At 32.5% G+C, this 25,304-nt stretch overlaps 1 protein-coding gene across 1 annotated transcript in view; it reads left to right on the top strand.

Annotated features, from left to right (window-relative positions):
• The window catches only part of LOC132740348 (ankyrin repeat domain-containing protein 27-like), a 29,278-nt gene extending 11,630 nt beyond the window's left edge, over positions 1–17,648 (top strand). The window contains 16 exon segments of the mRNA XM_060728233.1: positions 771–960; positions 1,560–1,699; positions 2,651–2,743; positions 3,308–3,416; positions 3,614–3,771; positions 4,964–5,089; positions 9,931–10,107; positions 10,705–10,854; positions 13,458–13,487; positions 14,618–14,806; positions 15,436–15,555; positions 15,931–16,089; positions 16,414–16,564; positions 17,167–17,289; positions 17,326–17,474; positions 17,477–17,648. Of these exon segments, the coding sequence (XP_060584216.1) occupies positions 771–960; positions 1,560–1,699; positions 2,651–2,743; positions 3,308–3,416; positions 3,614–3,771; positions 4,964–5,089; positions 9,931–10,107; positions 10,705–10,854; positions 13,458–13,487; positions 14,618–14,806; positions 15,436–15,555; positions 15,931–16,089; positions 16,414–16,564; positions 17,167–17,289; positions 17,326–17,474; positions 17,477–17,638 (2,226 nt within the window). The 3' untranslated portion in view covers positions 17,639–17,648.
• The last annotated feature ends 7,656 nt before the right edge of the window (positions 17,649–25,304 follow it).

Raw genomic sequence — 25,304 nt, 5'->3', positions numbered from 1 at the left:
CTGTTATGTTTTCTACCTCGATTATATAGTTTACAAACCCTTTTAAAGCAACAATAAAAAAGCATTTTTTTATAATTCAGTTATTATAATGTTTCGTTTTCATACAATACCGAAATAATATTTCATATACACTACGCCAAATATTTGATCCATAACAATTAATAAATATTTTAAAAGAATGGCGCCAATCCGTAAGCAGCGAAATGACGTCACCCTAAGTAAACAACCCATTCATAAACTCAGACGTCAGTTCAAACATACAAGATTGATAAATGGGGCACTGATGTAAACACAATCCATTGTAAGACGTAAGTTTTTATTGTTGAAAAAAACCGTATTTTTCTTATAATTGCTTTTGTTTAATAATTTCTTTATCGTAGCAACAATAGGGTGTGAAATGGAACATCGTTATACGAGAATCGGCACTGGAAGTTATTTCTGCTTGGAAAAATAACATTAGTGATCTTCCTTATTTTATCTTGTTAGAATAAAAATAACATCGGTCGTAGCGGTGTTTACCGGCTATTTAACACCGGTTTTGTCGTTTTGATGCGAAAAAATTAACCACTTGGGCCTACGGCCTTCGTGGCCAATTCCTATCCATCAAAACTCCAAACTGGTGTTAAATAGCCGATAAACATAGCTAAGACCGATGTTATTTCTTAATTAAATTTTATACATGGTATCATTGTTGACAAGTAGACAATCACAACTTTCTGCAATAAGTCATTGACACGACAAACCTTTGATTTATTTAAAACATCTTTCAGTATGTCCAGTATGGAGATGAAGCTGCAGTAAGCCTGATGTTGAAGAAACATAAACCTACAACTGATGATATCTCCACTAAGCTGTGTCACCCTCTATGTACATGTGATAAATGTTTTGAAATTACAAGTCAATCTTCACAAAACTCTGGGGCTGTCTCCTCCATAGCTAGAGATGATATGGGTAGAACAGGTGATTTTATATTCTTTACTGACATGTTTTTGTTTTGTGTAATGATCTAAGTTAAATGTTTTTGTTTTGTATAATGATCTTAGTAAAAAAAATCTGTGAAAATGTGTAATGATCTTAGTGAAAGAATTTGTGAAAATGTGTATTGATCTTAGTGAAAGAATCTGTGAAAATGTGTGAAAGAATCTGTTAAAATGTGTAATGATCTTAATGAAAGAATCTGTGAAAATGTGTAATGATCTTAGTAAAAGAATCTGTGAAAATGTGTAATGATCTTAGTAAAAGAGTCTGTGAAAATGTGTAATGATCTTAGTAAAAGAATCTGTGAAAATGTGTAATGATCTTAGTAAAAGAATCTGTGAAAATGTGTAATGATCTTAGTGAAAGAATCTGAGAAAATGTGTAATGATCTTAGAAAAAGAATGTGTGAAAATGTGTAATGATCTTAGTGAAAGAATCTGTGAAAATGGACGTAAGAAACATTCAGTATTATAATACATTTAATTATTAATTAATTAATTAATTAATTAATTAATTAATTCAATGGTTCTATTACACAGAGAGCATGTTACTAAAGGAATATGTATGTTTGATATCTTCAGCTTTGCATTTAGCAGCATTTAATGGTCAGGGATCTTTGATAGACATTCTTTGTAAACATGGGTGTCTCACTGATGCTACAGATTATCTAGGTTGTACACCACTACATCTCGCTGCACAGAAAGGCCATCAAAATATCATTGTAAGTATTATAATAGAGGGTCATATTACAGTAAGTTTTACAATTGTAGTCAGCTACCTTAAATGTGAAATTTTATGATTATTTTGAAGGGTAAGATTCATCTAAAAAAAGTTTAATGTCAAACTTTCTTTGAAGTAATATCCCACCTCAGCATTTGTTTATTTGTTTTGTATTTATGGTTTTTATGTCAATTTTAACACTTGTTTAGCAATATCTGTATGGTCAATCCACCTAACTGACTTTCCTGGATAACTTACCAGTATTGAAAGGACCAACTTTTAATGCCATTTAATGAGAGATAAATGACTTTTAACTCAATGTCTGAGATCAATTATCATGGAGAAATTTTGCCTCTCCTAAGGATTGAACCAGGGACTGCTGGGTTACTTATTCAACGCTTTCCCTTATTGAGCTAAGTGGTCAGACTCTGATCCACAGGAATAATATGAGTATCCTTCATTTAGCTTTTTTTTAATTTTCAAAAAGTACATAAATATCAGTTTAATACATGGAAATAGAGGATATTAAATGAGTGTAGTTTAATACTAAATTTATTGAACGAGTTGAATAAAATCATATTATGCGAGCCTCTGGCGAGCATAATATTGTTTTATTCAACGAGTTCAATAAATTTAGTATTAAATATACACAAATATAATATTCTATTTATCACATATATAAAATTAGAACAGTAAACTGTTAAAATGAGTAATTTTTCAATGACGCGCCCATAGTGTAACGCTAACATTAGCGCGCTTTAACGCTATGTTTCTATATAGCGCAAATGACGTCACGTCAAAGTGTTATTACACTAGTGTAATATCGTTTTTATTAAATGGCTTTATTACACTCCTGCGTCGCGGTTTATGTGATAAAATAAATTATGATTTTGTCATGTGAATATGAAATTTTTAACAAATTTAGACAGCAAGTTTAATGATAATATTACAGTTGCTGTTGGTACATTTTGGTGCTGATATTAGTGCTGTAGATAATGAGGGAAATACATCACTACATTTATGTGCTAAAAATGGTCATGAAGATGTAAGTTGGTAACTTTTGTTTTTTGTATGTTGTTTTACAGTTGTTTTATTTAAAATTCAATTGAAAGTTGTATGTTTTACTTTTAAGACTGATTAAAACTTTTTAAAAATGCTATTTATAGTACCTAAATGATTGTTTGTAGGAAATGTGAACTTTTTTATTCAATCTATTTGAAATATGTACAGAATATAATTAATAGTTTAATAAATTACTTTTACATGTATATGAAAGGTTTATTTTAACATTGTAAAAAAGCTTTAACCTGACACTACTGCAACCAAAAGTGGCAAGTCAAGTACAAAACTTTGAAGTCTGACCAGGCTATTTACTGTTGACTGTCTAACTTTATATTTCATCTTGATATCCCCAAAATTGATAATGGACAGTTCCGTAATGGGAGCTGGACAAGTCCATTTCAGAAATTGAGCAAGTTTAGGGTTAAACTGCATCTGTATGCAATTTGACACTGATCTGTTTTGATGGTTTAGGAAAAGAAATCTTTCCTCATGTATGAGGTATATTTAGAACAATTTTAATGTAATTCTTAACTCTTCTGTATTTCAGTGTGTTAAAGCAATACTATTTCTGGACATATTGAAGAACAAGTTAAATGTGAATGCACAGAATGATATGGGAGATACACCGTTACATATGGCAGCTAGATGGGGCTATGGTGAGCCTCTTACTCTTGTTTTGTTGTAATACGATCATTTTCTATTACATACATTTTCTTTGTTGAAGATTCATTTTAGTATATAGATATTCTAAATCTGTCCAATACCTTATCTAATGTAATTGTTCAGGAATAAAAAAAAAATCAAACAAACCACAACAGATAGCTTATGAATATTTTTCTTTTCTCTATTGTAGATGGTATAGTAAATTTTCTGCTGGAGTCGGAGGCGGACCCTCGTGTGAGGAACAGGAAACGTCAAACACCTTATAATGTTGCTCAAAATGCTGACATCAAGAAAAAGTTACAGGCAGTCCTGAATGACCCTCCGCCTTTAATTATTAGACAACCTGTGGTAATATTCCATACTATCATTATATCATCACCAAGCAATTATATATTCCATATCATTGTTATATCATCAGCAAGCATTTGTCATTTGAAGAATGTGATTAAAAATATGCAAAAATAGAAAACAATCATAAATGTCTTTCTTACATTATTTTGCATAAAAATTTCTGTTCTTGCCATTGTTTTTTTTTGCTTTCCTTATTTTACATTACATTTTCCTTTACTTACAATGGGTTTTGTGTGTGTAAAACTGTAATTAAAGAAATTATGAGTTTATCCTAGGTTTTCAAATTACTTTTATTTATATAAAATGTAAGCTGTAATGTTTTAATGAATGCACATTTTGAAAATTATATAGAGGATATTTGTTTAGTTCAGTGTAAGATCTGAATATATTTCACCGAGTGAGCACCAATTCAATTCAATATCTTTATTGTACAAGAGGCCTCCGGCCCATACACAGTGTATACAATATATACAAATTGGCAATATGAATTTCTAATACAATTATAAAGTACAATCTGAATATAAATTATTCAAAACATTTAAGGAAATTATCCCTTTCTTTCATTGCATAATACATAAACATAGCAACATTACGTATCAATGACTCGTCTTCAGTTGCCATCAAAGAGTAGAACTTTTCAACATTAGGATATTGATAATAATACAATGGTATATAGTAAGAACGTAAATTTGCCAAAAGGTATATTTCACGAGTGGCACAGCCACAAGTGAAATACGAACTTTTGGTGTTCACAAGATGAAATATACTTCAATCTTACACTTAACTAAACAAATTTTCTTTTTATTATATGCACAGAAACGTTTAAAAAGACATTTTTAACCTAATACTGAATGAAAAGCGCTCCAAATAATAATACAGTGTGACGTCATATATGACGTCACACCATTAAGTTGGTTTTCAGTACTGTGGAAGCTGGTATTTCACTGTTACAACATAACAGGCTTAAATTCATAACAGTGAAAAATATCAAATTAATATTTTCACTGTTTTGAACAGTGAGAATATCAGTTTTATATTTCATCCATCTATTATAAACCACCGAAAAGCATAAAATAAATATTTTTATTAGTTGCCATAAATTACTGTTAGAATGCAAATTGCAAATACTCTTCTTCCACCTGTTATTCATGCATTTGCTATGAAAGCATATACTTTCTTCTTATTATAGAAGCCAGCAACCTTGCCTGTTCAAAACCATGTAACAAAGACTGCCCCAACCTCAGCACACATCCCTACCCCCTCCTCCACCCCACAAACTGACCTAGGTAGCTCTACCAGACAAACACAGGATAAGGTAAGTAAATATGGACATGAAATATATAAAATACTAATACTGTTTTGCTGTAAATATTCCAAAAGTGTACTCATTATTTATCCCTGTCCCACTTTACATATTGACAGGCACATGGAAGTGCAACAAGGCAGTGTTTAAGGGTCAAAAACAGGGCAGATGGAAATAAGGGCAGAATGGTTCAGAAAGGCCCATGCCCTTCCATTCCCCTCTAGATTAATCACTATTGTCCATTATTTTTACAAAATAGATGTTGAAATATAATCATACTCATACTTATTGCCAGATGTATTTATCTTTTTGCAGATACAGTATATCAGGTAAATTTCACATAAGGCAAATTTTGCAATTTTGGCAATAATCTAATTTTAGCGAATCTAATTTCAGCGATTTTCTTGTACATGATTCTTTATTTCACGTTATTATGCTAGCAAAGGTATTCCAATCCATTAGTTTGAGATTTTTTGTTTAAATTAAGCAAATCTATTTTTTGCGATATTCACGTGAATAAAGAGGAAATTAGGTACTTTGGGAAAAAAACCTGATATACAGTAATTAAACAGTATTAGTTTAAGTCATTATATAGAAAGTTGAAATGCTGAAGAAGAGTGTACGGCTGACTATCATTAACCTTAAGCAACAAATTAACATAGTCTGTTATAGTGTATATTTTGTGTCCGATCTAGAACTTCTTCATAGTTCAAGGAATTTTGAAAAAACTTGGCACAAATAGTCACAATAATAAGACAATGTCAAGTACAACACCTGCATCCCTACCTCCAAGGTCAAGGTTACACTTAGAGGTCAAAGGTTAACAGAGTCTGTTATATGATATATTTTGTGTCCCGTCCATAACTTCTTCATAGATCAAAGGATTTTGAAAATACTTGGCACAAATAGTCACAATGATAAGATGATATGTCACGCGTAACACCTGTGTCCCTACATCCAAGGTCACTCGTAGAGGTCAAAGATAACTGATTCTACCCATGTAAACAGTGCAGACCAAGATCAGCCAGCACAACTCTGTCATCCAGTCATGGCCTGCACTGATTGCTATTAAGTCACTACATATTTGGAAATTATTCCTAAAAACAATTGATGGATTTGTCTATATTGAAAAGTGGACAAGATCATGTAAGAAATTTAGAGTGGTATTAAGTGTTAAATCTGTGACAGCTCTTCACATATAGACATAGAGATTCCTGTCTCTATAATGTTAAAGTGACATTATGTTCATTTTTTCACTGTCAAGTTGACTTGAATTTGTAATGCATTCTAAGAGATTTCCTAAAATAATTGTGATGGACCCATAATTGATAATGAAAAATGTGTAGGATAAAATATAGAAATATAAAATCTACCAAAGTGTAAAAAGACTGCCCCACTCTTTTTAGCTCACCTGTCACAAAGTGACAGGGTGAGCTTTTGTGATCGCTTTTTGTCCGGCGTCCGTCCGTCCGTCGTCCGTCCGTAAACTTTTGCTTTAAATGACATCTCCTCATAAACCACTGAGCCAATTTCATCCAAACTTCACAGGAATGTTCCTTTGGTGGTCACCTTTAAAAATTGTTCAAAGAATTTAATTCCATGCAGAACTCTGGTTGCCATGGCAACCGAAAGAAAAATCTTTAAATATCTTCTTTTAAACAACCCTAAGAGCTAGAGCTTAGATATTTGGCATGAAACATCTTCTAATGAGTGTCTACCAAGTTTGTTCAAATAAAAGCCCTGGGGTCAAAATTGGCCCCGCCCCGGGGGGTCATTGATTTTCCTTATATGCATATAGTAAAAACTTAAAAAATCTTCTTTTAAAGAACCCAAAAAGCTAGAGCTAAGATATTTGGCATGGAACATCTTCTAGTGAGTGTCTACCAAGTTTGTTCAAATAAAAGCCCTGGGGTCAAAATTGGCCCCGCCCGGGGGTGGGGGGGGGGTCATTGATTTTCCCTATATGCATATAGTAAACACTTAAAAAATCTTCTTTTAAAGAACTGTAAGAGCTAGAGCTTAGATATTTGGCATGAAACATCTTCTAGTGAATGTCTACCAAGTTTGTTCAAATAAAAGCCCTGGGGTCAAAATTGGCCCCGCCCTGGGGGGTAATTGATTTTCCCTATATGCATATAGTAAAAACTTAAAAATTCTTCTTTTAAAGAACCCAAAGAGCTAGAGCTTAGATATTTGGCATAAAACATCTTCTAGTAAATGTCTACCAAGTTTGTTCAAATAAAAGCCCTGGGGTCAAAATTGGCCCGCCCCAGGGTGTCATTGATTTTCCCTATATGCATATAGTAAAAACTTAAAAAATCTTCTTTTAAAGAACTGTAAGAGCTAGAGCTTAGATATTTGGCATGAAACATCTTCTAGTGAATGTCTACCAAGTTTGTTCAAATAAAAGCCCTGGGGTCCAAATTGGCCCCGCCCCAGGGGGTCATTGATTTTCCCTATATGCATAAAGTAAAAACTTAAAAAATCTTCTTTTAAAGAACCCAAAGAGCTAGAGCTAAGATATTTGGCATGAAACATCTTCTAGTGAATGTCTACCAAGTTTGTTCAAATAAAAGCCCTGGGGTCAAAATTGGCCCCGCCCCGGGGGTCATTGATTTTCCCTATATGCATATAGTAAAAACTTAAAAAATCTTCTTTTAAAGAACTGTAAGAGCTAGAGCTTAGATATTTGGCATGAAACATCTTCTAGTGAATGTCTACCAAGTTTGTTCAAATAAAAGCCCTTGGGTCCAAATTGGCCCCGCCCCAGGGGGTCATTGATTTTCCCTATATGCATATAGTAAAAACTTAAAAAATCTTCTTTTAAAGAACCCAAAGAGCTAGAGCTAAGATATTTGGCATGAAACATCTTCTAGTGAATGTCTACCAAGTTTGTTCAAATAAAAGCCCTGGGGTCAAAATTGGCCCGCCCCGGGGGGCATTGATTTTCCCTATATGCATAAAGTAAAAACTTAAAAAATCTTCTTTTAAAGAATCGTAAGCGCTAGAGCTTAGATATTTGGCATGAAACATCTTCTAGTGAATGTCTACCAAGTTTGTTCAAATAAAAGCCCTGGGGTCAAAATTGGCCCCGCCCCAGGGGGTCATTGATTTTCCTTATATGCATATAGTAAAAACTGATAAAATCTTCTTTTAAAGAACCCAAAAAGCTAGAGCTAAGATATTTAGCATGAGACATGTTCTAATAGGTGTCTACCAAGTATGTTCAAATAAAAGCCCTGGGGTTAAAACTGGCCCCGCCCCGGGGGTCATTGATTTTCCTTATATACATAGCAAAAACTTAAAAATCTTCTTTGAAAAAACCCAAATAACTAGAGTTTAGATATTAAGCATGAAACATCTTTAAGTAAATATCTTCAAAGTTTGTTCAAATAAAAGCCCAGGGGTCAAAAATGGCCCTGCCCGAGGGGTGTCATTGTTTTTAACTATATGTGTATAGTAAAAACTTAAAAAATCTTCTTTTAAAAAACCCAATGAGCTAGAACTTAGATGTTTTGCATGAAACATCTTCTTATGGGTGTCTACCAAGTCTGTTCAAATAAACAAATAAAAGCCCTTGGGTAAAAATTGGGCCATCCTATATACAGGTGAGCGACCTCGGGGCCATCATGGCCCTCTTGTTAAATATTGAACATTTTCAATATAATATTATTGTGAGTGATATTTATAGACATTTCCAGGGGTTACATGGATTATTGATTATTTCTGCATTTATGACAAAAACTTTTTTTTTTCAATTTTACCTGTGCACTCACCATTTACACTTTTTAGCTCACCTGTCACAAAGTGACATGGTGAGCTTTTGTGATTGCTTTTCGGCATCCGTCCATCCATGGTCCGTCCGTAAACTTTTACTTTAAACAACATCTCCTCATAAACCGCTGAGCCAATTTCATCCAAACTTCACAGGAATGTTCCTTTGGTAGTCAACTTAAAAAATTGTTCTAAGAATTCAAGAATTCAATTCCAAGCAGAACTCTGGTTGCCATGGCAACCGAAAGAAAAAAACTTAAAATATCTTCTTTTAGAAAACCTTAAGAGCTAGAGCTTAAAAATTTGGCATGAAACATCATCTAGTCATTGTCTACCAAGTTTGTTCAAATAAATGCCCTGGTGTCAATCAAAATTGGCCCTGTCCGGGGAGGGGGGGGGGGGGGGGCATTGATTTTCCTTATTTGTATATAGTAAAAACTTTAAAAAATCTTCTTTTAAAAAACCAAAATAGCTAGAGCTTAGCTAGTAAGCATGAAACATTTTTTAGTGGGTGTCTACCATGTTTGTTGAAATAAAAGCCCTAGGGTCAAAATTGACCCCATCCAGGGGGTCATGGTTTTCCCCTTTATGTATATAGTACAAACTTGAAAAATCTTCTTTAAAAACCTTTAGAGCTAGAGCTAAGATATTTAGCATTAAACATCTTCTAATGGGTGTCTACCATTTTTCTTCAAATAAGGGCCCTGGGGTTAAAATTGGCCCCGCCCCGGGGATCATTGATTGTCCTTGTATGTTTATAGTAAAAACTTAAAAAATCTTCTTAGAGCTAAAGCTTAGATATTTATCATGAAACATCTTCAAATTGGTGTCTACCAAGTTTGTTCAAATAAAAGCCCCTGGGTTAAAATTGGCCCCGCCCAGGGGGCCTATATACAGGTGAATGATTTCAGGGCCATCATGGCCCTCTTGTTTACAGGTATAATGTCACTTTAACAAAGTTAAATTGCAACTTCAAGCATTAAGATTATACCTTTTCTTTAATAACTAGTATTTGACAACATGTATTTTACGAATTGTGTTCAATTAAAAAAAAAATGCTTTCATATGTTTAATTTTAGACACCCCTTGGATTTGAAGTAATAGATGTGAAGGTTAGACCTCCAATACAACTGGTAGATAACTCTAGTAGTGAAATGATGTCCCCAACTACACCGGCAGTTGCCTCCCTTGATCAGACAGATTTGAAACAGATTGAAAAACTCTACAAAGCAATAGCAAGCAGGGACTTACCTTTGGTCAGTGTTAGATTTATTATGCCTCAGAAATATGACAGAGATAACTCATTGAACACATAATATTAATTGTTGGACTTATTTTTGATATGTTTGAAATAAGCTTTAGTGATGATTTGCCAAATTAGTTTAAGTGCAGACTTAAAATTACTAGTCTGTATTCAATGTTGGTGTGAATACTGCTAGGGATGTGTCTTTCTTTCTTGTGAGGAAGTTGTGAACCTTCCTTACAGAAGAAAAGTTGTTCTACACAGATACCTTCTCTTGCTACAGCTGACAAGTATAAAGAGAATCATTTAAATTTGATCAGCACTTAACTTTAAATCTAACCAAACATAAAATATATTGCATGTCATGTGCAAGATCTGTATGTGGACATTTTTTCATTGTTAATTTGAAGTTGTGTATGATTTAAAATGTTAGTGTTTGAGGACATGTAACTAATTTAGTATTATCAATTCCAATATTTGTGGAGAAGCTCCTTAATTTACAAAATAAGTTTTATTAAATGTTTTGAATGAAAATTAAAGAAATACATTATAATGTTGGTAACTATATACTTTGTTTCTGAGTAGTAAATATAGTTTATAATTATTTCAGGTGGAGTATTATTTTGGCTGGGTAGATTCATCCAGTTCATCAGAAGATAGTCCTGTTTCCCCGCCGACAACCCCAGTACTAACAGAGAATATAGCCGCCAAACTTTGCCACCCATTGTGCCAATGTGATAAATGTAAACATATACAGAAAGTAGGTGTTGTTTTATTTCTTATTTTTTATGTAATAAAATAAAATAAAAGTTCTGTTTGATAGATGTTTTATGCTTTTACATGGAATAGTTATTATTTTATGGTAGTTTTGGTGATTGAAGGTGATTGTTTAAAACTGCATGCCTCCAGATGAGCCAAAATATTTCAAGAAAGTCTTTTTTGGTAATTTACAACGATTGCAAATGCTGTTTGCAGTGTGTAAATTAATTTCTTTGTTCACTTAACAGTATTTTAATTTCAAATAAACTTTAAAAGTTTTCATGAAAATTATCATGAATCTTGAGTCATGCTGCTTTAATGGTAAAGTGTCTGATCCTACACAAGTTTATCACACCTGTGTCATCGTCATAAGAGGCCAAAATATAGCAAGCTAAATTTATAAAGTAGGCAGAAATAATCAGGAAAGTGTGTTAGGATGTGTGAGCCCCCAGCACAGAGAGTGATGGCTTGAAAATCAGGCCCTTTGCTGGCATAACATCCATTTTCAGAGTTACCTCCTTTTCTTATTGTCACAGGTTACTGTACATTTACGTTGTCATTGGCTGCCATACAGTGACCTACTTTTAGCTCAAAATTCTTACCTTTTGGCTAATAATCCATGGAAATTGCATGGAGGTAAATTATCACCACCTTGTACTTTAAAATTAACCCTTTAAGGGTCAGTACTCGACAGTAAAAAACTGCATTTAGTGCTTGGAAGGGTTGATAGACCCCCCCCCCCCAATTAAGCATAGACTTCATCATCATCATCATCCAACTGCTGAATAAATGAAATCCTCTAGACAATACTTAGATTTATAAATTTATACAAAATGTATTGTAGTGTGTTAGTGTAGGAAGCTATGAGCTTATTGAAAAACTTTTGAATCCCTTCCTGGAACTAATCAGTACTTGTTCAAGAAAATGTTGACTTGCTCTTAAAGTGGCTTGAACCCATGAGCCTGAATTTATTGGTTCATTTACTACACAATATTTGCATCTCATTTATAAATCTGCATTTTTTTAGTCATTTAGATAAAGTTTGTGTTATTGAAATTTAAAGATATACTATGCTCATCTTTGAGTAAAATCTCTTAATCGAAGAAATTTATTAAAACCTATGAAATTCTTACTGAATATGTCTAATTTAAATGAAAAATGATTAATAAACTATATTGGAAGTCACATTCTCTATTACAGGACAAGTTAAGTTGGTCTTTTCTTTAAAAAACTGCCAGTTTTTTTAACGACACTATATATTCATATTGTGACGACCTATGTGTGTGGAGTTTAAAACATCACATATTATCTTTGTGTAAAGTCAAAACATGTTTATTTCATATTTACAAAGAGTCTGTGTAGCAATTATCAATATTTTCTGATATTAAATTTGAGCATAGTATATCTTTAAATACAGACATACATGTATTTTTAGCTCGACTATTCGATAAGAATAAGTAGAGCTATTGTAGTCACCCGAGCGTCGGCGTAACCACTTATGTCAAAGTTTTTGTAATACCTCAAATATTTTCAAAGTCCATTGACATATGGCTTTGAAGCTTTGCACACTTGTTCACCATCATGACCCCAACCTGTATCAAGCATTTTGACAGAATTATGCCTCTTTTTCGACTTAGAATTTTTTGTTAAAGTTTTTGTAATACCTCAAATATTTTCAAAGTCCATTGACATACATGTATGGCTTTGAAACTTTGCACACTTGTTTACCATCATGACCCCAACCTGTAGACAATAGGAGGTAACTGTATCAAGCATTTTGACAGAATTATGCCCCTTTTTCGACTTAGAATTTTCATTAAAGTTTTTGTAATACCTCAAATATTTTCAAAGTCCATTGACATATGGCTTTGAAACTTTTCACACTTGTTCACCAACATGACCCTAACCTGGAGGAGGTAACTGTATCAAGAATTTTGATAGAAGTATGCCCCTTTTTCGACTTCGAATTTACATTTAAGTTTGCATACCACCTCAGATATTTTCCTATTCTATTGACATCTGGCTTTGAAACAAGTTGAAATTTTATACTCTTCTTTGAGAGCATAATAGGACTCTCTTCAAGGCCTATAACTGTAACATGGTTTTAAAATAAAAATTTGCTCTATTGTTAACTCAAAAAATTTTACATTATCAAGGCTTTTTTACTGTCATTCAAGCACTAAGAATAGTCGAGCGTTGCTGTCCTACCGACTGCTCTTGTTCTTAGTCCATGTACACAACTTGTCTTAATTTGAGTTGTATATTGCATGCTGAATAAAAAAAAGAAACAACTGATATAGAACCCTAGAAATCCTATATCTGAAATATATTATACACATGTATATAAGATATCTGAAATATAATATATATATAAGATATCTGAAATATAATATATTTAAGGATGTTTCACATAAAATTGTTGATACAAAACTTTATCAAAATTAAGATTTTGAATCATTAATAATATTTATAACTATTTATGTTGAAGTCTGTGTGAGTGATCTATTTAAGTTTATATGTTAGAACAAGTATGAGTGATTTATAGTTTAGTTGATTTGTTAAAACAAGAATGTTAGTAAAGTTGTTGGGTATATATTTATAAAGTATTTGTTGTGGAATGTAAACCCTGGAATGGTAAGGAGCATGACTCCATGTATTGTGTTATTATTTATACATACATAATTATACCATCCCTGATTTGAGAATTAATGGCATACTGGTTAATGGCATGATAAAGTTCTGCATGCTAAAAATAAAACAACCCTGATCTGCAAAAATGCTATATCTGTCTATAAGAAATACCTATCATCAGTTTATACTGGTAGATCTTTTTCTATATCCAGGATATACTTTCAAGTTGAATAATTTTGCTTTTAAGTTTTGGTTTGTTTGACAGCATGCAGTAAAGTATAATAGACTTACTCTGGAATTATTTTGGGTTCTCCCCAGCCAATCTGTATAATACAAACAAGCATTTACAGTAATAGTTTTGATAATTAGCACAACAGGTAGACTAGTCTACTGTGACAGATAGTGCACCATAAAGCTATAATTGTAAAAGTTTGTTTGCACATTGTACCTACGGTTAGCTGGGAAAAACCCACATTTGCACAGTTCCGTATAACATCTATTTGTAAGATAAGTTAAGCACTTTTGACAGCTTATTTTCTTGGTGTTTAGCAAGATAAATTAGGGTTACAGTTTAATCAAGCTTATTCCAAGGCATGCTTTCCTTTTCCTATTTAATGTAAGAAGGCTGCCATAATTGCTGATGTAATCTTGAATCCAGATAATATATGCCCTGAAAACTGCCAGAAAAGTATCATCTTCACATGTACATGTATTAAGAACTGGTGTTTAGGTGCATGCATGTTCTGCTTTGCGTTTTGTACCTTAGTATTTCATATTAAGTTTAAGCAGTTTAGAAGAAATTTTTTTTTTCGAAGCACTTGGTTCTATATGTTTTCTGATTTTGTTTGATAATTGACAATTTTCTTTTTGGAACTTCTATATATGAGTATATTTAGATATAGAATTGTATACAATCCTTTTAAAATTGTTTAAATGAATAAATGAAATTGAATTTATATTACATGTAAAAGTCTGAACAAAATGCAATACATTTGATTTGTATGTCATCAATGTTTGCTAAAAAAAAATTATACTTGCCAAAATATTGACCTTAAATGCATTCTTACTGTTAAAAAAAGTGTATGAATAATTCAATATTCAACTTTCTTTAATAAAATTATGTGCTTTTTTAGCATTCCAGTGTGAACACATTACATGTAAACTGTCAGAACAAGAAAGGGTTTGCTCCCCTGCATATAGCTGTGATAGAGGATTATATGGAAGTACTTCGGTTACTGTTGAAGAAAGGAGCATTTGTCAATGTACAGACACATAAACATATAACACCGTTACATCTTGCCTGTTACCATAATCAGACTGAGGTTAGTAACTCTGTGTATGTCCTACATAGATAAAACACCGTTACATCTTGCCTGCTACCATTACCAGACTGAGGTAAGTTACTCTATTGATGTCCTACATATAATTATATGTGGCAGCATGGCCAAGTGGTTAACGCTTCGGACTAGTAATCTAATGATCGCTAGCCGCATGGGTTCAAACCCTGACAGGGGCAAGTCGTTGTTTCCTTGAGCAAGAAACTTTACACTCATTGCTCAGTACTGCTTGGTTCCAGGAACGGATTCGAAAGTGTGTTTATAAGCTTATAGCTTACTGCACAATGGAACTAAAATAAATTCTGTATAAACCGATTATAATATAATCCTATAATACCATTGCTAGCCTAGTAGCATAATAGATATCAGCAGGTGCCCCTGCCAACATTAGTTTTTTATGCCCCTCTCTTCACCCCCCCCCCCCCACCCCCCAGTGAAAAGAAGAAAAAACAAACACCAAATCTTGAAGTGAAATTCATTTTAAATAAATTAAAACAAGTATATGACTTCAGCAACTAACACCATTCTATGCTGTGTTACAGTCAATTTAAAATTAATTTAAGATGTAAAAAAAACCAGACATTTATAAAAACATCGTACATGTATGTTTACAGATGGTAGAATTGTTAGTTAAGAGTGGAGCTGATGTTAACATACGAGACCAGCATGGGGAGATAGCCTTACACCTAGCTGCTGCCAAATGTAACCTTCGTACTGTTACATTCCTCTTACAGGTAGTAAATGTCTTATCTGAATGATCATATCTGATTCTGGAAGATCTCAATTTATCAAATGTCAAAAAAAATGAACTATAATTAAAAAATTGACTAAATTTGAAGCTTTAATTTCTATATAAATCATCAATCTTGCCAAGGAATTAATAATAGCTAAATAAATTTGGTAGTTTTATCCATAAAACATTATTTCCAGTGATAATCTTTGTCTTTAACTACAAAATTCACATATTTTTAATTGTTTTTTTATGTACAGGAAATTGATTAAAAGAAACTGTTCACTGAAAAATTTGCCCAGCTGTCAAAAGAGTTGTTATGCTTTTATGTCATTGACAAAAATTTACTATAAAATTACGTGTTTGAATGTTTATTTAGCGCTCAAGCACAGTAAACCTTGGAAATGTGAATGGGAACACTACACTACATCATGCTGTATGTACAGGAAACCTAGACATTATAGGCATCCTCTTAAAGTATGGGGCCAATCCTGATGCGCTTAATAAACACCACAAGTCTCCTGCAGATATGACAAAGGTTTGATTTCTGTGCTGTTACTTCTTGTAAGATAAAGTTCAGTCGAAAGTTTTGCTAGATTTTGAGTGCTAGAAAGAGCTGAGCATTGTACCATTGGAACAACAAAATTTTTGAATTTATTATCTCTGCAACTATTAACCCGAGACATTGTTACAGTAGTCATTCATTCTGTGTCTTTGACATAAGCAATGTTTGCTTTTTCCTGTTAAAGTCTTCATGTTGAGATCATTTAGATTCTATAAATCATTCCTTGTAACTCTTATTATTAACTACACCCTATATTATAACAATATTTTATAATTTGAAATTAATAAATAATTGCAGGATCCTGTGATATTAGATATGTTGAAAAAGAAATCTGAGGAGTTACGCAACAAGTTGACCCCTGTAACCCCTACAATCCAACAGACATCAGTACCAAAATCTGAGTCTGCTCCAGAACATCTTAGAGATAAACAACAACAACAACAACAAGGTAATACAACTTCTATAATAAATTGTTGAGTGTGAGCAGCAGTTACATGAAGATGTCAGGGCTGTGTCAGCAGTGTAGATTTATGCCAACCTGCTGTTCTGTTTTATTGACTGCTTAAATTATACCCTTTTTTTATTACCATCCCTTAAGTTTACAATTTGTAATTCCAAATTTAAAGGCAAGTCCAGTATAGAAGTTAATTGTAGTAAATTTGATGGTAAATTTGACACCGCTTCCACATTTTAACTTTGATGTGAAGACAGTAGTTATTGTTTCTGCTTTATTTATAGTAAATATTTGTCAATTATCAATGGTGAAATTAGATTTATATGCATCGTCATATGAAAAAATGGGTTATAGAAATGTAACATCATTGAAAATGTCATGCAATAAATCATAATTGTTATTTTAAAGAGTTTATTTGTTCATATTAAAAGTGTTTTAAAGTACTGAAACTGTTTTCAATCCCTATGTTAACTTAAGAATTATTAACACTGTTTAATTAAACATTTTCATTGTTTCATGTTCTAAATTTTGCATGTCTGCTTTGGTTACTTTGTTTGAATTGCTTCGCAAGTTATTGCATTACTAACATATTCCAGGAAATGAAAAACTGAGAAAAATGGTTTCCAATGTTGAAGACAAGCATCTAAATACGCTACAACAAATTGGTCAAGGAATAAAAAAAAATTTGACAGACAAAGAAAACTTAAGAGAAGTCAGACGTTTGACCACAGCTCTCCAGCTATAAATGATGCTAGTCTTAAAAACTAGCTTTATTCCATTACAACCACTTTTGATAAAGAGAAAAGTTTTACGAAAGGCTCAGACGTTAGATAGGACGTCCTTGAGTTTAAAGTCATTAGAACATTCCATGTCTATACAGCACTTTGATTTCCACAGTTTAAAAACGATGTGGAGTCTGTAGATAAAAGTAGTCCTCTTCATTTATATTCATTAACAAGAACTTTTAGTTGCTATAGTGACTATTCTGATACACCCACTGAAAGAACAACACAAAGATATACAGCGGAGGTAACTCTGATTTTACTGAAAGAACTATTGAAAAGGTAGAATATTCTGTAATAAAGGAAGAACTGTAGAAGAAGTTGATAAAAATATGCATAAAGATAATAGTGACCTTATTGATCAGATAGTGGAAGAGACCGATCAAGATTGTGATAAAATAAAAAGTGATAATGGAATAACAACAGGGGGTAATAAAAGGGAAAATATGTTACAATCTTATAGTGAAAATGTAGATTTAAACAGACAGATTCCTGAAAGCAGTGCAATAAAAAGTTTAGTCGAAATTCCTAGTAGTCAAAATGAAGGTGTTGAGAAACCTTTAACTGAAATTAAAACAAATGAAGCTGAAGCTGAAGGTCATGCATGTGAAGGTGAAGAATCGTTTACTGAAATCCGTGATGAATTGTCCTCTGAAAACCATGACGAATTGTCTACTGAAATTCAAGGAACCAAACAAGCTGAGGTCAATGTTAATGAAATAGATACTATCCAATGTGATGCAACACCTAAAATCCCACATGATGAAAACTATGCAGATAGAGAAGTCATTGAAGCTGTAGATGATGAGAAACATAAAACCAATTAGCCAAATATGGATATTGAAGATGTCTGTGATAAAGACAATATATCAGAAACATGCAAAGATAAAACTGCTGGTACAAAAACATCATGTGATATGATCCAAAGTAATGATACTACTGGAATTGAAAACACTGAGGACATTTAAAGTAAATATGCAATGGTAGACTAGCAATGATAGAACAATTTTTAAAAGTACTATAAAGACAAGATTGGGACAAAGATAATTTTATTGAATCAAATTTTGGTTTCAGTTTATATTGACAATATGCAAATTACTAAGACATTGTTATTTCTCTGGGATAATATGTTTTATTTGCAGTTCATGTCAAACCATGTATTGAAGCAGTTCATGATTGTACTAAAATATTGCCATGTATTATATTCACCATGAAATATACAGGATAAAACAAGGAAATTACAAGATGAAATCATTGCAATGTATGTTTACTCCAACAATTTTATATCAAATAATCTTGATAATGATAAAAGTACATTTGTATAAAATTCATCATGTTATGGACTATGCTTATCTTTAAAGGCTTTTGTAATTTGCTTCTGTTAAAGAGTTTAATCTTTTGATTGATTTCTTGATTGTTTTTTCAAAAACTTTTGTATTGCAACTCAAAAACATAGTAAAGTTACTGGGAGTATTGTCGGCATGAAGCTACTGTTTGGTTTAAAAAAAAAACTCCGGTGAAATGATAATCATTATATTGTTAAGAAGAATTTTTGCATTTTATGTTTATATGGATTAGATCAATGCTGAAAAACTTATGTTTAATATTTTTGTATATTTAGAAACTTTTAAGTGTTACGAAAGCATTGCATTAAGTGCTATTTGAGTGATATTTTTTTTCATCTTACAGTTAAAAAAAAAAAGCATTTTAAATTTGCTGGGTTTTGAAATTTGACTTTAGATAAAATGCTGATTATAATTAATAAATGGAGAGGATACAGATGTTAAGTGGTTTTATCAATGTATAAGTTCAGCTATTTTGAATGATGGAACATAGAAGTATTTTGTATCTTGTAATGTACGTTAGTTTTGATTATCTCAATGACAGTACAAATAATTATAACAATTTTTGAAATCAAAAGGTGATTTAGTAAATGAAAAGTTGATATGTAAATTATATGATGACTAATTATGTGCAATAAACTATCATTGAAGTGCTATAGTTATATATTCATTGTACACAGTCATATATGTATAGACTTTATATCAAAAGAATCATGACTTAATTTTTTAACGCAGATTTGATTTTTTAACACACGATAAACTGTTTGAAGGGCATTATTGTATGTTTTTTCTAAAACTGTCTAGACTGCCATGAGATTTAGAAGGGTATTTATCCAGCAAATGTGTTCTTTAAGTGCCAGTATGTCTGTACAAACAATGTACAATTACTTGACCAAATTGAAAACGAGGCTGAGCATGATGATCTAATTATAGCGAAAACAAACAATGGCGTCTAATGTTGATTTTTGTCTAGATCTAGTGATGATTCACACTCTGAGAAATTACTCTTGATTTATCCCTGTTAATAAGCTTTATTATCCAGAACATCAGTCGTTCTGCTCGTTAGTGGTTCTGCTCGTTAGTGGTTCTGCTCGTCGGGGGTTCTGCTTGGGTGCCCACTTGTGCTTGAAAAAATGCACGGAAGGGCATCTAAGGTCTTCCTCCACCGTGCATTTTTATAATGTAACAGTAAAGCTGGAAGGTGTGATGTAAAACCCAACTTATTTTAGGATCACTTTTGGTCATAATGTCTTTTTTCCCTTGCAGTGCTTATGGGGTACATTTGAAATCCAGAAATTATTCCATCCTTCGATTTGAATAATTTCTAAATGTGATAAGCTAGTATCAGGGTTTTATTTTATGTGCATATTATAATGTTATTGACATTATGATGTAATTGACATGTTTGTAAAACATGTAGTAAAATGTTGATAATTTTGTTATCTATAAATGTTATGTTACTTATAATACACAACTATTAAAAGTTATAATGAAAATAAATAATTTTGAATATATTTCTTGTTGACTTTGATGTTTTCATTTTCTATTTGATTACAAATAAATCATATATCATGCAGTCAAATACAACTTCTTACATCTAAATTCTTATTGGAGGCAATTTTTTACCATGTAAGAATTTCCTTGTTATCCAGCTCATAGCTTGAAGAAGGTTCGTTTTTAAAACTCCCTAAGATGGTTCTGTGTATCTAGAGTAATTCATTAAGATGATCGTAGGGGCTGTCTCCATCAGTAAAACTTCTTGACTTGACTGCTGGAACCAAAATTGATAAGCCTTATTTCCACAAGTATAGAGCCAGGCCAGCCTGTACATCTGTGAAGTCTGACCAGGCTCTATACAGTTGGTAACACTTATTTTGGTATTTGATATTGATGTCCCTGAAACTTTTAATGGACTGTTCCAAATTCAAAGCAAGGTGAATCAATTTATTACATATTTGTAATATGTATATTTCAGCAGGTTGAGGGCAATGTATCCAGATTTCAGAATAATGAAACACATTCACTTCTTAGATTTTCTCACAGGTGGACAGTTCCAAAGATAACGAATGAACAGAATTGATATAAATTATGCATGTACATGGTCAGTTTCATCATTGACTTTTCTGGTGTACAAAGATCTTTGCTTCCTGTCCATGCATTATTGCATTGCTATGTGAAATCCGGCCACAGTTATTTGCCTTCCGTTGATCACAATGAGGAGGTAAATCCACATAAAAGATTTGCTCAGAGTGTTATTAAAGTTGCCACTGGGCTCAATGTTTATATAGAACATACAGTGAAAATAATTGTGGTCTGAGACCTGATGTGCTACTTGATAATTATTACCTTTGTAAAATTTAAGGTGTTCATAGTTACTTCCCTTGGAATGTTCATGGTGCAATACAGGCCTTACAGACCTACATCAAATTCTGCAATAAATATAGAAGTTAAATGTGTTACTGTTATTATAATATTGTAACATATTTGTATAGCCAAGATTGTGTGATATAACCCCCAAAAAGAGAAAAACCTTTGATTTACAATGATAAGTCTTTTCAGTTTTACCTTGAAAATATAATGTATATTTACCTTGGGTTGAGGTATGAATCACTTTACTTGTTGAAAATGTTTATATTATCTTTGTAAATATCTTAATTATACTGAAATGTTAACATGGTCTATAAATTTTCTTAAAAGTTTGAGAAATATAATTTCATTAATTTTTTTTTTGCCACATTTTATGTCCCTTCTACAATTTAAGATTTTCAATAGAAGTCAATATCTAGATTACCTGGAAGAATTTATGTAAAAAAACAAATTATTAAAAAACAAATTCATATATAATATTTAACACTCAAATTTCAAAAGTTTTGAGATTTCTACTTAGCTTCTATTTCTAGATACTCGGGTCATCATAAGGGTAACATGTTACATGTTTTCATTGGTCATATTTTGTCAGCGACCAAACTTATGTAGAGGATGTTAAATGTGTGTTACTAGGGTTCAGTTCTGAATTCATTTAATGATATAAAATAAAATTATATGAGCATCAGTGGTATAATACCAATGTTACCGAGCCGCAAAAGTGGCACATGTATCTGTAAAAATTTATTATTTTTTAATGCCATCTTTGAGAGCCCAAAATTATATCGTCTGAGTGAGAGTTTAATTTTAAAGGAGCTCCACTCAGCTGCTGAGGTCAAAGGCCTAAAAAATTAAAAAAATTTAATTCTTGCTTAGATCAAGTTAAACACTTAAAATGGAAAAATCTGCAAAGGATAATAAAGAAATATGCTCAGAATTAAACGGAAAATCCATTTTTAGCTCACCTGTCACAAAGTGACAGGGTGAGCTTTTGTGATCGCTTTTCGTCCGGCGTCTGTCCGTCCGTCCGTCGTCCGTCCGTAAACTTTTACTTTAAATGACATCTCCTCATAAACCACTAAGCCAATTTCATCCAAACTTCACAGGAATGTTCCTTTGGTGGTCACCTTTGAAAATTGTTCAAAGAATTTTATTCCATGCAGAACTCTGGTTGCCATGGCAACCGAAAGAAAAAACTTTAAATATCTTCTTTTAAAAAACCATAAGAGCTAGAGCTTAGATATTTGGCATGAAACATCTTCTAGTGAGTGTCTACCAAGTTTGTTCAAATAAAAGCCCTGGGGTCAAAATTGGCCCCGCCCTGGGGGGTCATTGATTTTCCCTATATGCATATTAGTAAAAAATTTAAAAAAATCTTCTTTTAAAGAACCCAAAGAGCTAGAGCTAAGATATTTAGCATGAAACATGTTCTAATGGGTGTCTACCAAGTTTGTTCAAATAAAAGCCCTGGGGTCAAAATTGGCCCCCCCCGGGGGGTCATTGATTTTCCCTATATGCATATAGTAAAAACTTAAAAAAATCTTCTTTTAAAGAACTCAAAGAGCTAGAGCTAAGATATTTAGCATGAAACATGTTCTAATGGGTGTCTACCAAGTTTTGTTCAAATAAAAGCCCTGGGGTCAAAATTGGCCCCGCCCCGGGGGGTCATTGATTTTCCCTATATGCATATAGTAAAAACTTAAAAAAATCTTCTTTTAAAGAACTCAAAAGAGCTATGGCTAAGATATTGAGCATCAAACATGTTCTGATAGGTGTCTACCAAGTTTGTTCAAATAAAAGCCCTGGGGTCAAAATTGGCCCCGCCCCAGGGGGTCATTGATTTTCCCTATGTGCATATAGTAAAAACTTTAAAAATCTTCTTTTAAAGACCCAAAAGAGTTAGAGCTAAGATATTTAGCATGAAACATGTTCTAATAAGTGTCTACCAAGTTTGTTCAAATAAAAGCCCTGGCGTCAAAATTGGCCCCGCCCCGGGGGGTCATTGATTTTCCCTATATGCATATAGTAAAAACTTAAAAAATCTTCTTTTAAAGAACTCAAAGAGCTATGGCTAAGATATTTAGCATCAAACATGTTCTAATAGGTGTCTACCAAGTTTGTTCAAATAAAAGCCCTGGGGTCAAAATTAGCACCGCCCCGGGGGTCATTGATTTTCCTTATATGTGTATAGCAAAAACTTAAAAAATCTTCTTTGAAAAAACCCAAATAGCTAGAGTTAAGATATTAAGCATGAAACATCTTTTAGTGAGTGTCTACAAAGTTTGTTCAAATAAAAGACCAGGGGTCAAAATTGGCCCCGCCCCGGGGGCCATTGATTTTCTTTATATGTGTATAGCAAAAACTTAAAATCTTCTTTGGAAAAACCCAAATAGCTAGAGTTTAGATATTAAGCATGAAACATCTTCTAGTAAGTGTCTTCAAAGTTTCGTTCAAATAAAAGCCCTGGGGTCAAAAAACTGGCCCGGCCCAGGGGTGTCATTGTTTTTAACTATATGTGTATAGTAAAAACTTTAAAAAAATCTTCTTTTAAAAAGCCCAATGAAGCTAGAGCTTAGATGTTTTGCATGAAACATCTTCTTATGGGTGTCTACCAAGTTTGTGCAAATAAAAGCCCTTGGGTTAAATTGGCCCTGCAACGTTTGGGGAGGGGGTGGGGGTTGGGGGCCTATATACAGCGTGAGCGACCTCAGGGCCATCATGGCCCTCTTGTTTATGTGTTTTCCTAAACAAATTTGCCTGAAAAGCATTCATTTGATGGTCATTTTGCACTACATACATGTATTGTGAATATACTGGAAGAACAGGTTGAAGTAATGATATCTAAAATATTTGCACACAATTTATTTGTCCCAAAAACCTACATCAAATGGTACATGAATATCGAAAATATATTTCTTGTATCATCATGCCCGAAAAAACCTCAGTGGCTGGAGACCCTTTAAAGGTTGTAAGCTTGATTTCCTAGCTTAGTCAATACCAGTATGGTCTGTAGACAAAAATGGGTGCCTGTCTACTTTGTCAGAAACAAATTATATTGATCATTTAAATAATTTATCCATATCATCTGAAAAAGCAATAGAGGCCGAAAAAAATATAAACAATATTTATGCCTGTTTTAATTGGATTGTTATTTGTCCATATTGAAGAACTTTACAAAATATAACTCATTTAATATGCTAATTATACGTTAGAGAGGTCGTTCTATGCTAGATGTAACATGTGCATCATCGTGGCCTGTATTCCTCACACGGTAAAATCATTAATTGATTGTGTTCTCGGATTCCCCCAACTGCTTATCCTCGCTTTCACTTTTACTGTACTTCACAATTGTTTACAGATTCTCACATTCGCGCCCTAATTTTAACGATAGATCATCTTTATAGTTAATCTGAAGGGAAATGATTGCTTCAGGTAAGAAAATTTCATTAAAATTTTTTAAAAATGTTTTGGACAAGAAATGCTGCATCATAGAAGAAATTCTCTCTCTTATTTTTACAAATGAGGCTTTCATTTTTAATTTTTATATACTATATTTAATTAGGCTTTGAAAAATTCATATTACACTTTTTATATACTTGTTTTTTTTGTTGATAAGTTTACATGACTTAAATCTGCATAGTTCTTGTTTATTCTGTTGTTAAACGTAAAAGAGAATTACTTGTTATGTGGATTCATATATTTTGTTCTTAAATTTTTCTTCATGCATTATTTATATTTTCATGGCCATGTTAAAACTCCCGACCATTGCATGTCTTTCCCCTCGCTTTATAGCAGATTATGATTATAATTTCAGGTAGATTTTGTAACAAAAGTATGCAAAATATTTTTTAGTGAAATTAGAAATTCCTTTCTTTTTTATACTTCTGAAAAAAAGTAATAAAAGGCCACACTATTATGTATAATAACTGTTGAAATTTGCATAAATTGTCATAACCAGGTATTAAATTCTTACAGTGTGCATTGATATTTATATATCTTTATCAAAATGTGCAAAAAATACTGTTAATTAAACCGGTATATGATATTTCTATGGTAGGTTATATTTTGTTTTAGGTTTCCAGTTGTGAATAATGCTGGTAAGATGATGGAGGTAATGATGGAGGAGTCGAATTCTCTGTAAGTAAAACATTACTATTTCATTAATTATATTTCTTTGGATTCATTTAATAGTCATATGCAGAAAAAAAATTATTGGTATGCAAAATTTTGAGCAAGTCTGAATGT

This window comes from Ruditapes philippinarum, unplaced genomic scaffold (genome assembly GCF_026571515.1).
Source record: "Ruditapes philippinarum isolate M1 unplaced genomic scaffold, ASM2657151v2 ctg6065_1_1_1_1, whole genome shotgun sequence".
Lineage (NCBI taxonomy): Eukaryota > Metazoa > Mollusca > Bivalvia > Venerida > Veneridae > Ruditapes > Ruditapes philippinarum.
The sequence above is the reverse complement of the archived record's forward strand: the minus strand, read 5'-3'. Positions and strand labels throughout refer to the sequence as shown.